At 41.9% G+C, this 22,213-nt stretch overlaps 1 protein-coding gene across 2 annotated transcripts; it reads left to right on the top strand.

Moving 5' to 3' along the window:
• The first annotated feature begins 407 nt into the window (after positions 1–407).
• Positions 408–22,035, top strand: MELTF (melanotransferrin). 2 transcript variants are annotated; one of them, XM_018075009.2, is made up of 15 exons: positions 408–2,454; positions 4,651–4,805; positions 8,421–8,520; positions 9,827–10,009; positions 10,327–10,483; positions 11,368–11,435; positions 12,167–12,354; positions 12,537–12,717; positions 13,658–13,809; positions 14,185–14,281; positions 15,132–15,326; positions 16,931–17,087; positions 19,545–19,612; positions 19,707–19,894; positions 20,688–22,035. In XM_018075009.2, exons 1-15 carry the CDS (start codon positions 2,409–2,411, stop codon positions 20,964–20,966), a joined length of 2,214 nt encoding a protein of 737 aa, XP_017930498.1. In that variant the 5' UTR covers positions 408–2,408; the 3' UTR covers positions 20,967–22,035. The 2 variants fall into 2 exon arrangements, with proteins under 2 accessions (XP_017930498.1, XP_017930497.1); XM_018075008.2 differs by lacking the exon at positions 408–2,454 and having other exon boundaries at positions 4,380–4,805.
• Positions 22,036–22,213: the final 178 nt, after the last annotated feature.

Below are 22,213 nucleotides of genomic sequence, written 5' to 3' on the forward strand. Positions count from 1 at the left end.
GTACTGTAGTCTCCCTCTTCGAAAGGGACTATTTGAGATGTCTAGTGAAAAAGACCTACTCTAAAAAAGTAGAAATATATAAATCTCTGGTATCAAATCTGCAAATGCATCTGACATCTCTATATTGTGTACACTTTTTTTTACCTCATTTTTTAACCCCTCAGAAAGAGTCCTGTTCAGCTGAGTAGATCTGTGAGGAATTGCTCTTTCACATATTGGAGTGTCTGAGTAACTTTCACAGAGCTTTACCCCAGGCACTTGTCATACACTGGCCAGGTATCACCAAATACTCCACAGTCCAATTTCCTTGCACAGTTGTCATGCTGGAGTCATGCTGGAGTGAAAACAAGTCTTTGATCAAGAAAATCTAAACGGCTCTGGTGTGTTTTGTTTGCATTTTTGGTTTTCTTTGTTTCTGATCTTGTTCTTGAGCCCTGTCAGAAAAGTTGATTCTGACAGCCCTGATGCTCCTAGTTGTCTGGTTTTAGCTTGTAATTGTTGGGATTTTGCATTATTTAGTGTTTCTCTGGCTCTCATCTTTCCAGTATCAGGTGGATACGTATTTGATTCTTGGGTACACTTTCTGCATTTTAAAGATACATTTTACAATATCTATACTTCTCTTAAGCCTTCCACAACTAGAATAATTGGGAAATCCAAATGGCATTGTACTGATGCATTACCACCCTTCTCCTGGCCGAGTGAAGGCACCATGAGTTTTCTTCCTGCCTGCTAACCCAGCTGGTTGTAATTGCTATACAGACACATGCCTGATGAAGTATTTGTTACTCTCTATTAATATTGTAAGTTATACTAATTATTTCCTCATGAGCATTTTTTTCTAAATTGTGCTGAAATTAGGTTAAGAAATTTAATATCTCCTTAAAGCACAGCTATTCATAGAGTTAAGAATAAAATAGGAAAATTATTGAAATTCTCATGAATTGTGCTTGTGTGATTGTTTAGAGGGGGCTACATTCAGAATAGGGCACCTACCTTCTGAACCTTTCCTGTAGAGGATCAGAAGAACCACAGGAGAGCCCTGCTACCAAATTCATGTCTTATTAATCCAGCCCTTGCAGTCTTAAGCAACTGGTGCTGGGACTGTGCATCAGTCTTGTCATCTGTATACAAATGTAAAGCCCCACTGCAAGCATCACGGAGGGCTTCAGATGTTAATCTGTGGGAAGGATGCAAATAATGCATCCTTCAAGAAATTTGGAAGGGCTCCAGTTTAGCATTTTAGACAACACAGGGATGATTAATTCCAGAGGCAGCCATAAGGTTTTATTTGGGAAGGAGATCTGGAGGGATCATTATGATTTTTTTTTTTTTAAGTTCTTAACTTGAAATAGCAATTAATTGACTCAGCTGTTGTCTTACAGTTGCTAGTAAGTGTTAAAGCATCCTGGCCAAATTGCAGTCAGATAGCTGAATAACTAACTGCTGGAGGCATCCATGCCACACTCCTGGCTGTACAGGCTGTGTGGGATGCACACAGCTCTCGGTGTGTGTGAGGAGTCATGGCAGGACACAGCCATTCTGTTGCTGAGTGCTGAGCTGAGCAGTGGCAGTCAGCAGAGCAAAGCAGCACTCAATGGCTTTTATCTAAACCAAGTGTGTTACAGGCAGCTGCAGTTCATTGACTAATGAGACATGAAGAAAAGGGCAGCACAAATGAGTGTTGCTCTGTGAAAGCTATGCTAAAATTCACAGCAGCTTCTAACAGAGCTATTGTCAGCAAAGTTTTTACTTTTTCTGGGCCTTCTCCAAAACCTTTAAAAAAATCAAATACTTTGGCTATTTTATAGCACTTGCTATTAAGTTTCAGGAAATGTGCACTTAGCATGTGCTGTACCACCTGTAGAGTGTATGGGCTTTGCTGTTGTAAAAGCCTGGGTTTCTGGTTATAGCTTTATGAAATGACAGTGCTGAGAAAGCAGCATAAAGTGACCATCCTCTCAGTCAGATAAAGTGCTTACCTTGAATCTCCTCCTGCTTCCTGAGCCCCGTGAGTAGGGAATACACAAAACTCAAAGTGAGGATTTGGTTCCACAGCCCTGCCTCACCTCTGTGTGCAGGAGTGTGGCTGTTTATCAAAGTCCGTGGGTGGTGCCAAAGCAGTAACAACCTCATTGGTGCCTTCAATATTTTGCAATTTGCAGGTCTGATTTTTTTTTTTTTTGCTAGTGTAGAGACAGTGTGAGGAGAGCATGCTTTTTTTCCCAGTAGTCATTACGAGGTGACGTGTACCAAGGTAAGCAGGATAAATTGCTGAACAAAGTGCATCTGCAATTGAATGCTGCTGATTTTCACCTAAGACCAGGCTGGAGAGAGCACACTTGCAGAAGCCTTGATCTCTTGGGGCTCTGAAGGCTGGAAAAATCACAGATCCCAAAATTTTCACCATGAAGAGCTCCAGAAATGTCTTCTATCTTCTCTTCTTTCATGCTGGTAAGTGTCCTTCAAAAACTTTGGTTGTAGCATGATGTCTCGGGTTCACCTCTGTGTGATGTGAGAGAGCAGAAGGAAACTTGAACCACTTCAAAACCAATCTCATATGGCCAGGAAAATAAATAGAGGGAAATAATAGAAAAGGAGTAGAAAAGATATCATTGACTCATTGGTATCAAATGATATATTCCCTAAGCACTGAATCTACTTCTTCTGGTGCAGTAGTGTCTGTTTCTCACAACAGTAAGAAACTTACTTTGTAAAAATAGAAATAATTGCTTTATTTCACTTATGCTCTGTGCAACATGTTGGCTTTCTCCTGTCACTCCCAAATCCTAATGGTGAATGCTTTTAAATTCAGAGAGGCAAAATTGTGAATAAACTTGGGTTCAGAGACTGACCTGCTGTTTTATGATAGGAAGAGAGGCTAACTGCAGGCCTTGTCTGCACTCAAGCCTACTGCAGCTGGGTTAACTTGTAAATAAGGAGCCAGGACATTGCCCAGATCTGGCTTTCCTGTAACAACAAAGGTCAGCAGTTTGGAAAGGGACAAATAATTACCTGTTTTTGATGAGTGAGGGAAAAAAAATCAACAGATTAATACTGTTTCACTATTTTGGCTGAAACACAGAGCCAAATGAGCTTTATTTCATGTTTCAGGTGTGTATGGCTAATGATTTCTTCATAGAGTTCATGCTTCACCTCCTATGTGTGTATATCTAAAACCAGAATGCTGAGGCTGAAGAATGGCACTTGGCAGATTTTACATACTGAGATGCTGACACCCCAATTTAATTTCTGTTGGCTCGTGTTTATGAAAACCCAAAGCCCTTTATCAATGAAAACTGGGGTTCTTCTTTCAGCCCCAAGGAATTAATGGTGAAAATTTCACCCAGGCAGATGAGGTACAGATTAAGTTTCTGTGAGGTGTGTTTTTATGATGACCCTGTTGTGCCTTTCTTCTGACCATCTCTTGTTTCTCAGAACTCTGCAACTCAGAGGTGGGTAATTGTTTCTCCCTCTACTAGCACATGCTGCCATTAAAACTTGTAAGTTTTCCAAGTCTGACTTAATGTTTGTTGACAGCAGTTGAATTGGCTCGTGTTGTAGCAGAACAACAAGCCAAAACCGCTGTTTCAGTGTTGGGTTTTTTGGCATCAACAATCTTGTTTAGTCTGCAGCCACCCAGTCAGAGAACGTGCGTGGGAGCACTGTCAAGCACTAGTGGAGTAACTTTTAACTTGCAAAGTTGGATGTGGCATCTCAGCTGCGTGACACTGGTGGGAAGTAGAGGGCCAGTTAAAGCTCTTGGAAAGCCACGTGACAAACAGCTTGCAGCAGACTCCAGCTTAAAAATCGATATCGTAGAAAAGCAGTAGAATGCTGTGCCCCCACTTACAGAAACGATCTGTGCCTGTTTGTCAGCATAAGCCATCCTTGCGTTTGCAGCCACACCGTTGGGGTTGGTGACGTCTCCTTACAAGAGCAACCAAGTGTTTGTAGCTTTGAGACGTAGGAGGGTGGTGTTTGGGCCTGCTGAAAGGCACCTTTCTTCACTGATTAATGGAAATCTCCACTACTAAACTTGAGTCTTTTCATTCATGGCACCACCCTCCCCTTTTCATGGTTGTGGTTATGGTCTCTTATGAAAGAGTGTTTTGAAGGGACAAGTTTACTTTTTTAGTTTTCATAATAAGCCTAGTGGCAAGGCTCTTGAGCACTCAAGGTTGCTTTCCTAATTCAGACCAAAAAGGGCTGGGGCAGGACTCCAGGTACTAACCAGCAATAATTGAGACAAAGTTATCTTTAGGCAGTCTCTTTGGTTTTGTAGTGTATCATTTTAAATGCTTCTGACACGAGAAAAGATTGTGTTCTGCAAAGTTTTAAGAACAGTCTAGACACCCTGACCTATTCCATGGTATCTGTATTTCTTATGTCTGAAACAAATGCCATTGGTTTTCAGTATTTGAGTCTGACCCTGTCTTGTATTCAGTCAAAAAAACCTTCAGTATTCATGGTAAGCGAAATGAAAGTGGGAATAATCTCTAAAGACCCATTGCTAAAAGAGCCCTGATTTTTTTCTGTTAGGGAGAAGCAGAATAAAAGGCTGGCTCTTTGGGAACCATTAAATGGTAAGCTCTGTTTTGAAAGTGCTGATGTGTTTTATAATATTTTCTCTTGGTGTTGTGTTTGCAGCTCTCTGCCTGGAACATATCCGGTGGTGCACTGTCTCTGAGCAAGAACTTTCCAAGTGTAATGACATGAGTAAGGCCTTTGGTGAGGCTGGAATCCTCCCCACTCTGCAGTGCACAGCAGGGGGGTCAGCTGCCAACTGCACCCAGATGATCAAGGTGAGCTGTGGGGGACAGTGGTGTTATTGATTTAATTTCCCCATGTGCCTAATAATAATCCATAGGCGATGTACATGGCTCTGTGGTGACCATCCAGGCAGCCAATCATAGGCTTCTTGGCACTCATGCCTCTGAAAAATCAAAGCATATACTTTTTTAAAAAGTCATAATACTATTCATATGAACGTGAATTCAGAATGGCCCCATGTCATCTGTTTGGCTGCTCACGTGTGGCCAGTCATTAGAAACACAGCAAAGGTCTTAAACATTTCCTCCCAAATGCTAATCTTTGATTTGGGAATTGTCAGATTTATTTAGCAGATATTTAAGAAGGGATGGAGCTATAAGATGCAGACAGTAGTTAAAGCTGTGCTGCTGAGCTTATAAGTAGATTGTACTTTGATAAACTCTGGATCAAACTCCTATTTCAGGGTCCGGTCATGGAAATTGCTGTATATACAGATGAGATGAATGTAAAACCAAATCAAATCTCCCAACACCAGAGTACAAGAGAAAGACAAAGCAGGAAGTGGGGTGAGCAAAGGGCATGCAAACCCAGCTCTATTAATTCAACTGCCCAGAGTGTGCTCAGTTTCCAAAAGGAACATTGCTCTGGGGAAGGTTTGAAAGACTGAACATGTGGATTTGCAAAATGCTGTGTGCAAAATAATTCCCTCTTTAGGAGGTGGTAGGAGGCAAAACGTGGATATTGAAAGAAATGTGGAGGCAGGTAATCATGGCTGCCTTCACTGACAGAGTGTGGGGAAAGGGAAGGATGACTGGCTGTGTTAATAAGTAATAATACTGTGTAGACATGCCCAAGAATCAGGGTTTTGTGGAGGAAATTAAGGCTGTCAAGGACAAGAGATTCAGAGTAAGGAAAGGAGGTCTGGTAGGGCAGTTTGAAGGGAGATGAGGGAGATGATTGTGGCCAGATAAAAGGAACAAATTTCAAAAATTGGTATCTTGTAATTTTTGTCAACAGAAGCATAATGGCTGTCTGATTACTAAAACTACCTCATTGCCTCTTGATAAGTTCTGTTCTTGAGTGAGGAAGACTGTATCGAAGAATGTTAGGAGCAGATATTGATATATATGTGGATCTTTCCTTGGGATTAGACAAGAAATACATTCTAATGTCGGATCTTCCCAAAAGCACTCGGCTGATTGCTGCATTGCACAAGGGCACCTGTTAGACTCTGCAAAGCAGATTATTGAAAGGACTGATGATTGTCTGCTTCTGAAATACAGAGCTCCCAGAATTGCATTTGTAAGCCATTGCAAGCAGCAGGCACCTTTCTAAAAACCTTGGATTCCTATAAAACTTGTTTAGCTGAACTCAGAAACCTGCAGGCAGATAGCATGAGTAAGTAGCTTTCTGATAAAATGAATTTTCAGTGTAAGGCTTCCGAAAAGACTTTGTCCTCGAGACCTCTTTTTTTTTTCTTGTGCTAATAGTAATCTACTAAATATTTAAGCTGGCCTGCTCTGGGTAGGACTGTGTGGAACCCCTGTGTCTGCATCCCCACTGAACTCTGATCTTTGAGGCCAAAAGGAGTGGGCCACCACGGCTGAAGAGGCAGAGATATGTTGTTCTATAACATTCTGTAACTTGGACTTAGTCCTGTGAATGTATTAGCACATGGATAAGGGAAAAACCCTTTTTGATTGAAGGTGTTTAAAAATTGAGAAATGTCTAAATATTTAACTAAGGAACCTGACAATATTTAGTGTGACCAGAGCTGTTCTTCAACAGGTTTTCAAACACTTGTGTAGGTAATTCTCAAATGTTGTGACACACAGCAGTAAAGTTCCTCTGAAAATAATTAGTAAAGTATTACCAGCACACATATACTTATTAAAAAAGTCATATGTGGAATAGTCCCCGCTGTAATTGTGTGTATTTAAAGGAGAGGCCTGTAGCTTGTAAACTAATTCATGTTTACAACATGAGGCATTTTTTGTCTTGTTCTGTTCTGCTATTTATACACAAGCTATTGATCAGAGGCTCTGCTGCTAAACAGAGCTCAAAGGCTCAGCTTTCCAATCAGAAAAGTGCTTTTTGACATGGAAATATGGCCACATAACACAGTCTTTGGCTCTGTGGCCAGCTCTTTTCATTTCATCTGCTCTATTTTCTGTCAACCATCAATTCTAGAGGCTCATTTTGTTTTCCTGAGGGTAAGATCCTTCTACCTCCCACCTCCTCTCCTTCTCACTGTTGGATGCCCCTTCTAAACAACAGGCCATATTTGATTCCTAAGCTGTCTTGTGCTCTGCCCTTCACCAGTGGAATATCACATCTGGTTATTCCACAAAGATTGTGTCTATTCTTTAAGATGCAAATATGTCTGAGCCCCAACTCCTCTTTAGGTTCTCTTGGATTCATTCAGCACTCATTTCATGAGAAGCAACTCTCAGGACATTGATTGTTTTGGCTAATTAATGAATATAATCTTTTTTCTCCTTTGAGCCAAACAAATAAAGGATTTCAAATCACATGACAACTTCAAATCTGGTCTAGCTGTCCACATCAACATATTACCTATGCTCTCATGTGATCCCTTAAAACATTTTTAAGGTTTTTATGTGTCTCAGCCTGTGGGAAATTGCTGTGGTGTGCTGGGCAGCACAGTCCCAACCCTGCTTTAACTAGTGCTTTGCAACGTCCCAAGGGATGGGTGAGCTAAATTACCCCCTCCAGTGCTGAGCCAGAGGTTAAGCAAACTGATAAGAAACTTAGAATCAGCTTAGAAATGCAAAATGTCACACTGCTGATTATTTTGTCAGCAATATCTTGTCTCTGTGTGAAATGCCCTCTCCTGGCTCCCACTAGTTTCAGTACACAGTGGGAGCTGGGTTCAGCTGGCCACAGGTGTGTGTACAGCAGTTCTCTCAGCCTTGCTGCTGAGGGAAGTGTCATCCTGTGCTATCCAGAGCAATCCTGCAGCAGGATTCCAGCCAGCTTGGTGTTGCAGTCAACAGAAAAATATGGTGGTGTTGGACACCTTCCCAGCAGTGGATGCCTCAGATTTGTATTCCCCCAGTTTTGAACAGCCTTTTTAGATTCTCTCCCCCTTCCTGGAAGCACACTGCCATCTGCTCCCTCCTCTGCCTGTGTGTGGAGGTACAAGCCAGTGTGCTTTAAGGTTGCTTTTGAGTACACTTTGGCATTCAGATTTTGCAGCCCCAGAAGACATTATTTTAAACTATATGTGTATGATGTCAAAACTATATTTACTTTATTTAATCTTCAAACTTTGGGCCACTAGCTAAAGATATGAATGAAACTCCAAATCGCTGGGCCTCAAGATTCATCACAGACCTGCAGGATCCATTTTTAAGGTTCCTTTGGACTATTAAGACTAGTGAAGCCATCACAGTACAGAGCTGATTTCTGCATTGTTTCTGAAGGAAGGCAGTTTTGAAATGCTAAAATCCCTCTTGGTAATTATTGTTCAGAAATTTGAGTGCCCTTAAAATAACTGTTTGGAGAGACGAAAACACACAAATGCAGACTAAGGGGCCTCCTCTTCTAAATTCAGGTGTACTCTAGCTGTTGATAAATAGTGATAATTGAGTTTCAACATATATTCTGCCCTTGTGTCTGCACAGGATGATTTGGCAGATGCAGTGACACTGGACGGCCACTCGATTTACCAGGCTGGAAAGGAGAATGGTCTGAAACCAGTGGTTGGGGAAGTATATGATCAAGGTATATTCTGACTAAATAACTTTTAGATGACTTAAAATGCACAAGAATTTACTGTTTCTATTTTATTTGGGGTCCTCCCCTGTAAGACTAAACAGTAGATAGTGGTCAGGTTCCTTCTTAGTTGCTCCTGCCTGTAACAGAGTGTGTGGGGAAAGAGGAGATGCCAGGCTAGGGCCAAGTCTGTCCTGAAACAGTTGGGTCAGAGTAGCTGTTCCTGTAATAGGTTTGTTGGGTTGGGTTTTATTGATTTTTTACTGTCTCACTGCTTACTGTCTTCTCTGTTCCATACTTTTCAGATTACTGAATTACAAAGCATAAATTGTTAAGGTTTATCTCTCAAACCCGTACAATTAGAATAATTAGATTTTGGTTTTAGTAGTGTGTATGATTGCCTGCTGGAGGAAAGGAAGTGCTGTTTCTGCTCCTTGTCTAGGTGACGTTAAGCTTTGAGTTCCTTTCAAGGCAGAGACAGTAATTCAGTGGTGACTTGTCATCTTGACTAGGGGCTCAGTATCAGCTTAGTTGTGTAGTTCAGAGCTGGATGATGTTGCAGATCACTTTAAGAGACCCAAAGGAAGGAAAAACTCTGGAAGCAGTCTGCAGGCAGTTGTGTCCCACCACTCTATTGTGAGATGGAGTTGGATTTGGTTTGTAGCTGGGTCTAAGTGTCATATGGTCAAAGGCATCCTCAGAAGTGCTTGTTGGGCACTTGAGGTCTTGGATCATCTACATCATGACTTGGGTGAGGGAACTGTACTTTGGCTTCTCAAAACCAAATAGGCCTCATTATCCAGAGGCTGGCTGTCTCCATTACTCAGATTTTGAACCTCAAATCAAAGAAAAGTGAATGAAATTTAATGATTAAGTCAGATTGAATGACCTTATGGTCACTTCAGACCCTCAACTCTTGACTCTCTGAGTTATATCAAACTGTAAAACAAAAAGAATGAAATGAACTCTGGTGCTCCAGGGATGTCAGCCTGCTCTGCTGTATCAAAATTAAGATCAACTGGGGAATAAATTATATTGGTTTCAATTCAATCAAAATATATTTAGAATCATGGAAAACTTCTTCCAGAAAGGAAGAACAGGGTGACCTTCAAAGTTAGAGCAGATCGCCTGTGGACTTTAAGACAATGCACACTGAAAAAATAATGGGGGACATTGATTCACAGTCAGCAGGTTCTCACCAAGGATGTGAACAGTGTAACTTGCCTGTGGGCAGGGGAGCCACAAGAGGCCACAAATCAATGTATCTCACTGTAATGCTGATGTGAGGCTACTTATCTTGCTTCTCTTTCTGCAGAGGTTGGAACTTCCTATTATGCTGTGGCTGTGGTAAAGAAGAGCTCCAACATAACCATCAACAGCCTGAAGGGTGTGCGTTCCTGTCACACAGGGATCAACAGAACTGCAGGCTGGGATGTGCCAGTGGGTTATCTGACTGACAGTGGGCGCCTGGCAGCAATGGGATGTGACCTTCCAAAAGGTAAGAGTTACAAAGCAAAGATCTGTTCTTCAGCAATGCCTTTCTGAGTGGTCTTGGGCCCCTGTGTGTGGACAGAAATGTGTGGTTCAGCTGCTTTTTTGTTCCTTGGCTTTGATGATGCTTGCACCAGGGAACAGACCTAATGTAGGTCTGACAAAGACTGCAGGGTTTTTGGTTTTTAAAATTGCAAACCATCTTTTAAGAAAAAAATGACTTATGCCTTCTAAATCTCTTCAGAGATGTGCTGTGTTAAAATGAGATTGTAGGATCTTCTTTTTTCATGGCTAAAAAATATCTCATTCTAATTTCGCTTTTAGCTGTAAGTGAATATTTCAATGCAAGCTGTGTTCCTGGAGCAAATGGTGTGAACTATCCCAAATCCCTTTGTGAGCTCTGCATAGGGAATTCGGCTGGAGAGCACAAATGCGAACGAAATTCCCAAGAGCAATACTATGACTACAGTGGGGCTTTCAGGTAAAAATTGTGTCTCTGTCAATTTTTTTTATCACTGTGCTCTCTCTATAGACACGAGTCTAGGCTTCACTGACTGGAAATTGAAGCCACAGGGCTTTCAGTTTATCTTGCTAGAAAATCTGCAGTTTTGTTAGGACAACCATGCTTTTAACCTAACTGAGCAAAAGTAATTCTTAACCCACTATTTCAAGTACTAATACCTGAGTATTAAAACCAAGTGGATATTTAGCACATATATGGGGCAGGAAAAGCTCTATTTGCTGTTTGTTTTGTCCAGCAGCTGTTGACACAATCAGAGTGTTTGTTTCATCAGACTTTACTGACTTTATCTTTCCCAGTAAAACCTGATGGCCCTTGGAGTCTGAGAGCTGAACTGTTGCCCTACTTGGTTATCTCAGTCATCCCACCTCAGTGGCACTGAATTATCGACTTGCTCTGCCTCCATTTTTGCACACCAATCCCTTATTTTCCTCTTTTCTGTCTGTGTGCTGTGTTGGAGCTCCCAGTCCCTGAGTAATAGCATTAACTGAGCAAGGGCAGAATTTGCTTACAAGAAGCACTTGCTCCTTGCTCCTTCCTGCACATTCCCCAAAGGATTGTGTGACTGCCTTAGACAGAGAAACTGTCCTGGACAAAAAAGGTCATGGTGTTTGTCCCAGGCAGCACTGAACATGTTGTCCATGTTCACCAAATGACAATGATAGTTTACTTCATGCTCTAACAGCCACTAGTCTCTGCCTTGAGCAAAACTCTCAGCACAAGGAAATAGGTCAGTGTCTGTGTCTGATGGAACGGAGCACAGAGCCCTCGGGCTGTCGGCAGTGGCCAGTGCACAGGAGCTGGGTTTTGTAATGCATCTTTGTGCTTGGATTTATATCTATTAGGTGTTTGGCTGAAGGTCCTGGAGAGGTTGCTTTTGTGAAGCACAGCACAGTGCCTGAAAATACAGATGGTGAGTAATCCTGAAGCTTGTGGAATAATGGCTGCAAGGTCTGAAATACAGTGTCTGTAATGACAGTATAATATCAAATGTTTGATGTATTTTGAATTGAGGAATCAGCAAATAAATGCTGTGATAGTGAAAACATGTACCCACAGAGGTGTGCACCAGGAGACAGAATCCATGGGATTTTGTTTTCTTGATAGTTTCAATAAAGGTTAGAGGTGGAATCTTAAGCTGCTTTTGGAAAGAGAATTTCAACAAAAGTAAATTATTTTTATATAGACCTGGGCTGTTACATTGCTCCAACCTACCAAGGGATTTCAGCAGAGAGTAGCAGAAAGTAAACAACAGGTTACCTGCCCTATCTGGCACTATGTGAAAACCACCTTGAGCATATCATTGCTTTAATATCATGGACCTGTCTGACCCAGGGGAAAGAAAAACCAAAAAAATGTTGCCCACGATCCTAAACTTAGGGATGCTCTTGATACTGCTGCAGACCCCAGTACAGTTCAGTGCAGTCTCACAAGTGTTAAGCTCTCTGTTGTCTCATCAGACGTAAAGAACTAAAGGACCCCAAAGGTGCACGGGGTGTGTTGTGCAGTCAGGAGTAGCTCAGAGATGCTCAGGAGGTGCGTGTCCTGCTCCACGTGTGCAAGTGATGTTTAGAGAAGGCTTGGAGCCAGGAGCATCAGCCCCACCTGAGGTGTGTTCCATAAGCATGTCCTCTCTGATTTCAGGAAGAAGTTCTTTCTTGTGGGCCCAGCGGCTTCGCTCCCGGAACTTCCAGCTCCTGTGTCGCGACGGCAGCAGAGCTGAAGTGTCAGAGTGGAGAACCTGCCACCTGGCCCGAGTCCCAGCCCGCGCCGTGGTTGTGCGGCCTGACACAGATGGAACAGTTGTCTTCCAGCTCCTAAACCAGGGACAAGTAGGACACCATTTTTTCATCACTGTGTTGCATTTTAGAAGGGTTCTCCCACCCCTCTTGGTGAACTGAAGACAGGATATCCAGGCACCTTCGGCTCTGTGGGGTTTGAAGGGGTATAGGGTGTCACAGATCCCAGGCAGAGGGATGTCTGACAGGTGCTTTTTTCTTCTTTAACATTACAGCAAAGATTTAATGGGGTGGGTGCCAAGTTTCAGATGTTTGACTCTGCAGCCTACGGTGCCCAAAATCTTCTGTTCAGAGACTCCACGACAGAGCTCGTTGCAATCACAGCTCAGAATTATCAAGCGTGGCTGGGTGATGAGTATCTTCATGCCATGCAAGCTCTGAGCTGCGACCCCAACAGTAAGTTGTCTGTAGATTCCTACTTATAACAAAGAACAAAGATAAGTGATAGCAGAGATCATGTTCGTTCTGGTTTTTCTCCTCACTCTTGGAGGGTTATGGCAAGATGCCAGTCTGATCTTTGAGCTTGCAGAAAGGTCACCTTTTGATAGAAACAATATCACATTGCAGAATACTTTCCTGTGCAAATTGACACGCTCTGTGTGTTATAAGATCAGGCATTTTTTATCCTTTCTGGTATATGGAGACATTAATCTGGTAAACTGCTACTGTTACTTGGTACTTAATTTCTTACCTGCTGACAAGGGGAAATAATAATGCACTGCTGCACAAATCCTCAGGTAGTCTATAAAAATGTATGAATGGGTTCCTAGCAGAGGATTTCCTCCAGAAGCTGAAGGAAATCCTCAGTTGCTCTTTACTGAAGCGTTATGGTCTTTCCTACTATCAGAAGAAAGTAGAAATTACTTGATATGCCTTCTGGGAAAGTCAGAAAGACAGGTTGTAAGAATCTCTGCCTTAAGAAGCTTAATAATCCTGCCAACTGAGCCTCCAGACACGCTCTGTGCTGTGGCAAAGCCCCTCACCTTGCAGACTTGTCTTGTGGGTGCTGCTCCGTGACTGTCAGGTGTGAGGAAGTCTGTGTTCAGGGGTACTTTTTGATGCACTCAAATAACACATTATGGCTGTGCTTAATGGTCAGCAATTGTAGAAGTTGTTGTTCCTTTGCTATGGATGGGTTTGCAGTGTGAACATAACTGCTAATCTAGAGTGCCCTGGTTCCTGATCAGGTGGAAGTCTGAGCTGGAGGGATGGGGAGCAACACAGAAGCAAACATTTTCCATAACATGGGTGGGATGTGTAACAGGGGGCAGCGTGAATCCCTCCTTGTCTATTGAAAAGAAAGTGAATATATTATTTGCTTTTTAATTTTGTGCAGCCTTGCCAGAAAGCCTGAATTGGTGTGTTGTATCCACTGAGGAGATTTGGAAATGTGGTGAAATGGCCGTTGCCTTTAGGAAAAAGAATTTGAAACCAGAAATTCAGTGTATTTCAGCCAAGACAAAGGAAGAGTGCATGGAGATGATCCAGGTAGGCTGCTATAATCCTTGTGCAATAAACCAAATGAACAGAAATTGCTCTCTGCTGGGTTAGAGGTACCTGTGTGACAGTAGGAACACTGGATTTCAAGGAGGTAGCTGAGGTGGTATGAATGGGCCTGAACCCTGATGATCTTCAGCTGTGATGAGGGCACTGTTGCCTGTCTAACTGAAACCTGTATGTGTGAAATCTCCTGTCATTGTTTCACTGATGATGCTTTGTGCACATTTTGGAAGTTTTCTTTAGCAGTGTATTGCTCTTTTGCTGTAAACCTTGCCCTTCAAGGTCCAACAGGTGTCACTGTTGTAGTGGGGAAAGTATCTGCTGTTTTTTCACAGAAATCCTACATTTTCTTATATTTTTCAGAAAAAGGAAAGTGATGCTGTAGTTCTGGGTGGAGCTGATATTTACACAGCTGGGAAGACATATGGCCTTGTACCAGCTGCTGGAGAAAGTTACTCTGGTAAGAAGGTCAGGAAACATAAATATAGACCTTATTTTTCCAGGTTGTTTGAAAACAGCTCTAAAAGCACAGCCCTTTGTCCCTAGTCCTGCTGGGAATGCTGTTTTCAAATACATGAGAATTATTACCCCCACATCATGGATAGATGAGGAAATAAGTATGAGATGACACTTCTACAGTGAGTCAACTTTTATCTGTCCTGCTGCAGGACCAGGTTGAGTCTTTGACAGTTTTGAATCTTGGAGTTCTTTATTTGTCTTTTCAATTCTGCAAAAAAATATTTACAATGGAAAAAAGTAGTATTCACAAAGTCAAAATATTTTTAACAGAAACAAAAATACAGAAATTACACAGTAGATTCTAGTTAAAAGCAAATTCTTCCTGTCAATATGGCTGCTTCAGAGTCACCAATGAAAAGTGGCCTTGTGTCCATGATGTCACCTAAGGTAGAGTTTCAATATTATTCAAAACTCATTGATGTTTTAATAAGGTTTGAGGTTTTCACATAAAAATAGCTTCTTAAAGCAGATTTGCTAAGTGACTAATGACCCAAATGTTGTTTTTCAGAGGGATGTATTTGTAAGAGCTAGCATTAACAAGAACACTTTCCTGTCTGTCTCTAGTTTATTCAGCTCAGGTGCAGCAGTACTAGCTTACAGGCTATAGGTGAATGCAGCAGTGTGAGGTAGTAGAAGTGAAGAGTAATTCCATGTGCATCCATACTTCCTGACTAGCTGAATGTTGGTGCAATTAAATTGGCACCTGATAAGAGTAATGAATCTGTAGATGATCACTAAGCAGTGGAAATGCTGAAGAGAAACTGCAATGTGTTGTGTTTTTTTTCTCCAAGCTAATGACAGCAGCAATGCATACTATGCTGTGGTGTTAGTGAAACGAAATCTGTCCAATGCATTCACCATCAGTGACCTGAAAGGGAAGAAATCCTGCCACACAGGACTGGGGAGAAATGCTGGATGGAATATTCCCATTGGCATACTAATTAAGAGGGGGATTATTAAGCCCAGAAACTGTGATATTCCTCAAGGTAAGACGACAATACTACATATCAAAAATACAGTAATAGTTTAATGATAAACTTTAATTAGGCAAATAAGTTCGATATTTCATAGCTCTGTATTAACCATATTTGTTTGTGAAGAAGTATTGTGTTTTTGATATAACAATTTGAAATTTTAAGTTTGCCACCAGAGTGAACTAGTGGAGGGGTCTAACTGAGAATGTTACATCTAACACAAAACTATTCCTTTCCTTTATCAAAAAATCAGTAGTTAATTCAGGTTGGACAGGACCTTTGGAGGTCATCTCTAGTCCAACCAACTGCTCAAAGTAGATCTGATAGTCCAGATTGCTCAGTGCTGTGTCTAGGGAGGTTCTGAGTAACTCCTAGGATAAAGATTATATACATCATCTCTGGACACTGTCCCAGTATTTGACCATCCTTGGTATAAAGAGTTTTTTTTCTTGTACCTAATCAGAATTTCCTTCCTGTCACTGTGGTTCTGTTACTTCTCATCCTTTTGCTCTGCACCCCTGAGAAGGATCTGTCTTTGTCTTCCTGAGAAACCTGCTGTGTGAATGAAGACAGCAATACAGTGTTAGTTGTCTTATCTCCAGGCTGACCAAACCCACTTCTCAGCCTGGTAAGTGCAAGTTATGCTCCAGCCTCTGAGCACCCCACTCTCCTACTGTATTTGCTCTGGAATGTCCATGTCTTTCTAGCACTGGGAGCTCAGAGCGTGGCACAGATGTCAGAGGAGAACCATTGCTCCCTGACTGCTCCATTAACACACCCCAGAATGCCATGAGCTTTCATAGGCACAAAATCATGCTGATGACTCTTGATCAACCTGTTGTCCACCAGGATCCCCAGATCTCTTTTTTATACAGAGCTGTTCTTCAGCCTGCCAGCCTTCCATGTTCTTACCCCATCCTAAAAGCAGGATTCTGCATTTGCCTTTGTTGAACTTTGAGGTTCCCGTCAGCCTGTTTCTCCAGCATGACCAGACCCATCTCAATGGCAGTCCTGGCCTCAGTGCATTAAAATGATGAAGTTTATTCCAGCTTTCAGAAATGCATTTGAAGAGTCCATTGCTTTTTGTATTCAATTAACTTATTATGTTGTCTTGAAAATCCTGCTTTCACACCTGACTGCCTTGGTTTTTCCTTGAGGATATTGACCCAAATCAGATATCAATAATAGTCATAGAAAATACAGATGTATCCCTCTAGAAAGTAATTCCAAATCTGGGATATCATTGCAATAAATGATGTATCTCTTCATCTCTGTCCAGAATTTTATTATGTTATTTTCAAAGTGCATTAGGTAGTGAAGCAATGTAGCACAACAAGAAAGGGATCTGTTACCATAGAACTCCAGGTTCTAATTTTGCTTGCCTATTTCCTATCTATCTCCTGGGAAGCTCTTTGGTTTCATTACCTAGTCAGCTAAACAGTGCTTTGAAAATATCTTAGAAGTTCTAGTTTGTGAATTCCAGTAAGGCAGCTGTAACTCCTGTTTCTAGTGTTCTACTGAAACCTGCATTGGTTATAACTTCATGATGGTATAACTGCTTGTTTTTGTGAAGAGTCCACACTTTTCACTACTTGTGTTGGTTTGTCTTTCCCCAGCTGTGAGTGAGTTTTTTTCTGCCAGCTGTGTGCCTTCAGCTGAGCAGGACAATTACCCATCAAAACTCTGTCAACTCTGTATTGGGGACGAGAGTGGAAACAATAAATGCAGTGCAAGTAGCCGAGAACGTTATTACAGCTACAGTGGAGCCTTCAGGTAACTCATACATGTGGTTGTTATTTGTCAGTTTGTCAAAATGCAAGGAGGACCTAGTTTCCATCCCAGTGAGCAAACAGTGGCTACAGCATGTGCTGTAAATGAGGTGGGACATGTGTGCCCAGATGTCTTCCCCAATACAGGTCACTAGATCACGTCCAAGCCTTTTGCCACCTTCCTGGTCTGCAGACAGCCAGACCAACAGCCCAACCCATCTGTCTGTGCACACAGCACCCACCCAGTGAGAACCAAAGAGATTGTCATCAGTCTCCAGTTTTGCTTTAATCTAGTGCAGACAATCTGCAACTCTGAGTGGGCAGGTCATCCACAGAGAACTCCAGCAGGGAAGCAGGCACACAGTAGCCAAGATCTGGCTGCTGTACGTCCATGCAGAGAGTGACAGGCTAGTGGCAGGGACCCAGGAGTGAGTGTTCACTACTGATTCATTGGTGGCTGTATCTGAAAGTAGATTTCTGGACAGCACAAACAGCTATGGCCAATGTTCAATTACCAAATTCTCTTCAAAACAAAATATGTTAAAAATACAGGAGGAAAATAGTGGAATAAATAGTGGAACAAAATGTAATAAATACATTGTGTTACTGTATACATGTACATATGGGGCCATACTCAAGGACTGTGAAACTCTTGGATATGGAACAAGCACTTCCTTTTCCTGACCTTCACCTCTGAAGGTAATGGTGCATGTAACAGCTGGCAGAAAGCCATCTTTTTCCTTCAGAGAGGAGACTTCAACAGCAGCTGCCTAGTAAATAGTGAAGTGCTAGGTTTAGATAACTACTTTTTGCAAACCTATTTAGTTGTGTCCAGCTGCTGTGCTGTGGTACATGCCTTGCAGGCAAACTCCAGATCCTCTGCTATACTTCGTGGAATAACAGAGCCAGCTCCCAGTCAGCAGATAAATGAGCAACAAATGCCATTACAGGCTGTATGAGCCTTGTTCATATTCTAAACCTGTGCCTTTGATAATAGTGCCTATACAGTCAAACTTTATATGGAAATCACTTTTTGGTTTTAATAGAGAAGACGTTTAATTCATTGAGGGATGTGCAAAGTTTTAGGTGTTTAAAAGGTTAGGATTTGGGTGCAAAAATGGAGGATCACAGTCTTCTACAAGGTAGGGGTGGGTTTGGCTCTGACACTTAGGTGATCTTCTCTGAAAGAAGACTGAGTTATGGAGGTAATTGAGATGAGTTTAGAATTCACCTCAGGTTTTCTTCAACTCTGGCTGTCTTCAGACTAACTAGACTAGAAGTATGAGAAGGCATTCAGTTTGTGTATATCCCATTGCCTTGTGCAAATTAAACTGTGCAGAGTAGTGAAAAATCTGTCAGGAACAGCTTTTTCTGATGGGGAAATGCACTGAACAGCACCTGCTGAGTCCTCATTCCCTGCATGACAGTGTCAGCCACAGGGCGATAAGACCTTTGATTATAACTGCTGATGTTAAACCAGGTGCAATTGAAATATATGTATTTTTGGTAACTGTTAGCAGTGATAACTTTCCCTCACATTTTGTACTGCATAAGCCATGCACAGTTACAGCTTTACATTATTTGATTGGTGGGATTAATTATCTTGTTTTAAAAAGTGCTTCTGGAAAACATTTGTAGAATAAACTGCAAGGTACCACCATTGAACTGTTACCCACAGATCATCTGCAACCACACACTGCCCAAAATACCTGGGAAGATAGATCTTTTTTGCTAGTTCACCCAGCTCACTGTTTTGAGGTCGATGTTATTTATGTATTTTTTACTGAGTGGAGCAATTACTGTGCATTTCTCCTGTCTGTTGACTTCATATTTCAGGCTTAACACAAAAATCTCTGATCAGCTTGTGGTGCCTGTTGCACTGTGCACTAGAGAACACCACAGGGTAACATGCTGGTAAAGGTGTGTGTTCTACACCTCTGCCCTGGCACTCTCTGTAATGGGATATCACACTCATAGGAGAGGAGGTGACTTTTAGGGTGCCCTTGGCATGTTGAGCTGCTCCTCCTTCAGAAAATTAGAGGAAACTGAACTTAGCTCTGGAACAGTGCCCTTAGCAACTGCAGTTAGATTAACTGGAGATCTCTAATGTACAGGACTGTAAATGCTGCACTATCACATAATAGGTCTTCTATTTCTTTGCTCATCTAATACTGGCCTTTTCTGTTGTATCTCACACTGATTTTAATACCATTTTTCTACTGTATTCCTCTCTTAAAATTCTTGATTGAGAATATTTTTTTTAATGCTTTGCAAAGATGTTGCTTTTCCCTCCTTTCAAGATGCCTAATTTCTCTGTTTTTTCTGATTACCTTTGGGTCCAGTACATTTTTTTGCAGGAATGTATGTAAGAAAAATTGTATTATAAACCTATGAGTTTTATAAAAAATGTGGTTCACATAAAGATGCTTTGAATTGAATTTATATCTTTGACTTCCTTTAGGTGCCTGGCAGAGGACTCTGGGGATGTGGCCTTTGTGAAGCACTCGACAGTGTTTGAGAACACAGATGGTACTTACTTTTACACAACTTTTTATTATAATTCATTATTTTCTCTTGCTGTAAAGCATTCAATGAGTGACAATGACCGGCTTCTTTTTTTCAGGTAATAACACTGATAGTTGGGCCCAAAACTTAAAGTCCAGTGATTTCCAGTTACTGTGTCCAAATGGTGCCCGTGCTGAAGTCACTCAGTTTGCTGACTGTCACCTGGCTCAGGTGCCAGCTCAAGCCATTATGGTTCACCCAGATATCAATGTTTTTGCTCTGTATGGACTACTGGACAAAGCCCAGGTATTAATAATCCATTTATTTTAAGGGGGAGTCTTATATGGTTTAACACAGTTCAAAGATAAAGACAACAGGACCATTCTGCCATATCATGGGACTGTGCAGAGCCCTGTTCTTGGGATTGTGACAGAGAAGGTAAAATACAACCCATGTCATTCTCCCAGTAAAACCACCCTGGTGCACAAGGGATTTCAACTTTTTGCCCAGCCACTGGTTGCAGTAGTAATTTTTCTGGAGCTTAAGGTGTTTTCCCATGACTTTTCCATGTTTCTGCATGACTTTGAGGTCTACAGGGAATAGAGTACATGCTAACGCTTTTCCATTCTGGAATTTTCCTAGGAGTGCAACAGAACACTGCTGGATATATTTATGCTGCAGCCTGTACAGGGTGAACCATCTGCCTGGCTGCTTCAGAGAGGTTCCTCTCCATACTGAAGTTAACTTGTTCAAAAGCAATACTGAGTATTTCCATGCTAGGATTCAGTCATTTCTGTAACTCCTGGGCAGACAAACCCTACATTACAGAACAACATTTAGGCAGAAGAATTTTTTTTAAAACTACAGCTCTTTCCAGATAGTAACTAAAAAACCAGAATCACAAATGCTGTCCTTGTAATTGCCTGTGGCAGAATTCTGTTTCTAATCTACTGGAGTGTCTAAAAGCAAACGCGTAAGAGATTCTGCAATTGTGTATGAATTTTTCATCTACAAAACAGTTCCTACTGTCTTTCATGTTGAACAGGAGGAATGTGGCACTTAATCTTGCAAAATATTGAAACCTTTCCATTATTTTCAGGTCTACTTTGGAAATAGCAGCAACGGAAATGGATTCAAAATGTTTGATTCTTCAACTTTTCAAGGAAAAAACTTGATCTTTAAGGATTCAGCTGTTGAGATTGTGCCATTACAAGAGAAGAGAACATACACAGAATGGCTGGGGAGTGAATATGTTGAGTCCCTCGAAGGGATGCAAACACCACAGTGCTCTGGGGCAGGCAATAAGATAACACAGTACTCCTTTGTGGCTGCAGTCATTCCCCTTCTTGTTTTGTGTCAGATACAAGGCTTGGACTAGGACGGTTCAAATGGCGACTTCCAGGCCACCTCTGCCCAACCACCTTCTCTTCAGAAAAGCTGTTTGGATAATGTGCTGTGCTAACATTTGAATGCCTCTTCCTGCCTCTTGCAGGGCAAGTGCCAACAGCACCTGCTCATCAGGAGAGTGGGATGGGGCTGGAAGCTGCCCCGTCTGTGTGGATGGGGTGGAATTTGTGGCAGAAGCCAGCAATACAGTATCAACATGCTTTACAAGATCAGTCCAAACCTGGAGCATCTCTGCCATCGTTGCTGATGTTGAACCATTCAGGATTTCCAAGTATTGTTAGATGGATACTGGGTTTCTGACCTGTAGAAGAATTTCTGCATGTTGGAAGGCAGTATCAAAAACCTTATCTAGTGAATCCTCTCTGGCTTCCTGGCTGGTTAAGTTCAGACTGCACATCCCTGCTTAACCCATCCTATCCAGTTCCTCCCGAGCTCTGCTGCCATAGAGGTAAGTGCACAGAGGATGGACAGGCTGTGGACAGAGACCAGTCTAGAAAACAGCTGAACAGCTGTGGACAAAGTCTTCCACCCTCCAGTAGAAGGAAGTAGGGGAAATTTCCAAAGACACTGGACAAAAAAGAAGCCCAGAGAGACTTGGAGGGGACTACCTGTTGACAGAGAAAAGGACAAATCCATATGTGAGCATCCACTGAGCTTATTGACTTTACCACACCCAGTACTCACAAGATATCCTGTGATCTTTAATCTGATGCAGTCTCCATCAAGAACCTTGTGGTTCTCCTCCTTCCACACAGGGCTCTCCTGAGTGCCCATGCATGAAACTTGTATTTGCTGTAGGTGAAACAAAAGTACTTCACTTCTGAGTAACCTTTTCTGTTTCTACTGGCTGTAGAATATGGATTTTATTTTTATCCATAGCTGCACTAACCATGAATGTTGCTGTGCTGCTGGCAGGCACTGTCTTCCTACCTGCCTCATGATCCTGGGATGAACAGACATTCAGTGTAAAAACAGATAATAATCATGTAAATAAGTGAAAATAACAAATAAATATGAGAAGTAATTACACTTTAACCAAACTGCAGCCTGATAGCTAAACTACTGCTTTTCTGGGATATGAACATTTGTGTTTCCCCTTTGCTGCCCACCATTCTATTGCTCCCAGGTTACCAGAGCTGGAGGAGGAGAGACCCAGCCCAGTCCCCAGCTGTGCCAGATGGGATGAGCGTGTCTGTGGCAGGGATTTGTGACATGGTG

This window comes from Manacus vitellinus, unplaced genomic scaffold (assembly GCF_001715985.3).
Source record: "Manacus vitellinus isolate BGI_N305 unplaced genomic scaffold, ASM171598v3 scaffold_29_pilon, whole genome shotgun sequence".
NCBI lineage: Eukaryota > Metazoa > Chordata > Aves > Passeriformes > Pipridae > Manacus > Manacus vitellinus.

What these genes read in the sequence shown, in the direction of transcription:
- MELTF (XM_018075008.2), top strand. Translation starts at nt 4,584, where the DNA reads ATGGTAAGCTCTGTTTTGAAAGTGCTGATGTGTTTTATAATATTTTCT. An exon ending in GACTACAGTGGGGCTTTCAG is followed by an intron (nt 10,484 to 11,367) that starts GTAAAAATTGTG and finishes TATATCTATTAG; the next exon opens with GTGTTTGGCTGAAGGTCCTG. An exon ending in AGTGCATGGAGATGATCCAG is followed by an intron (nt 13,810 to 14,184) that starts GTAGGCTGCTAT and finishes TATATTTTTCAG; the next exon opens with AAAAAGGAAAGTGATGCTGT.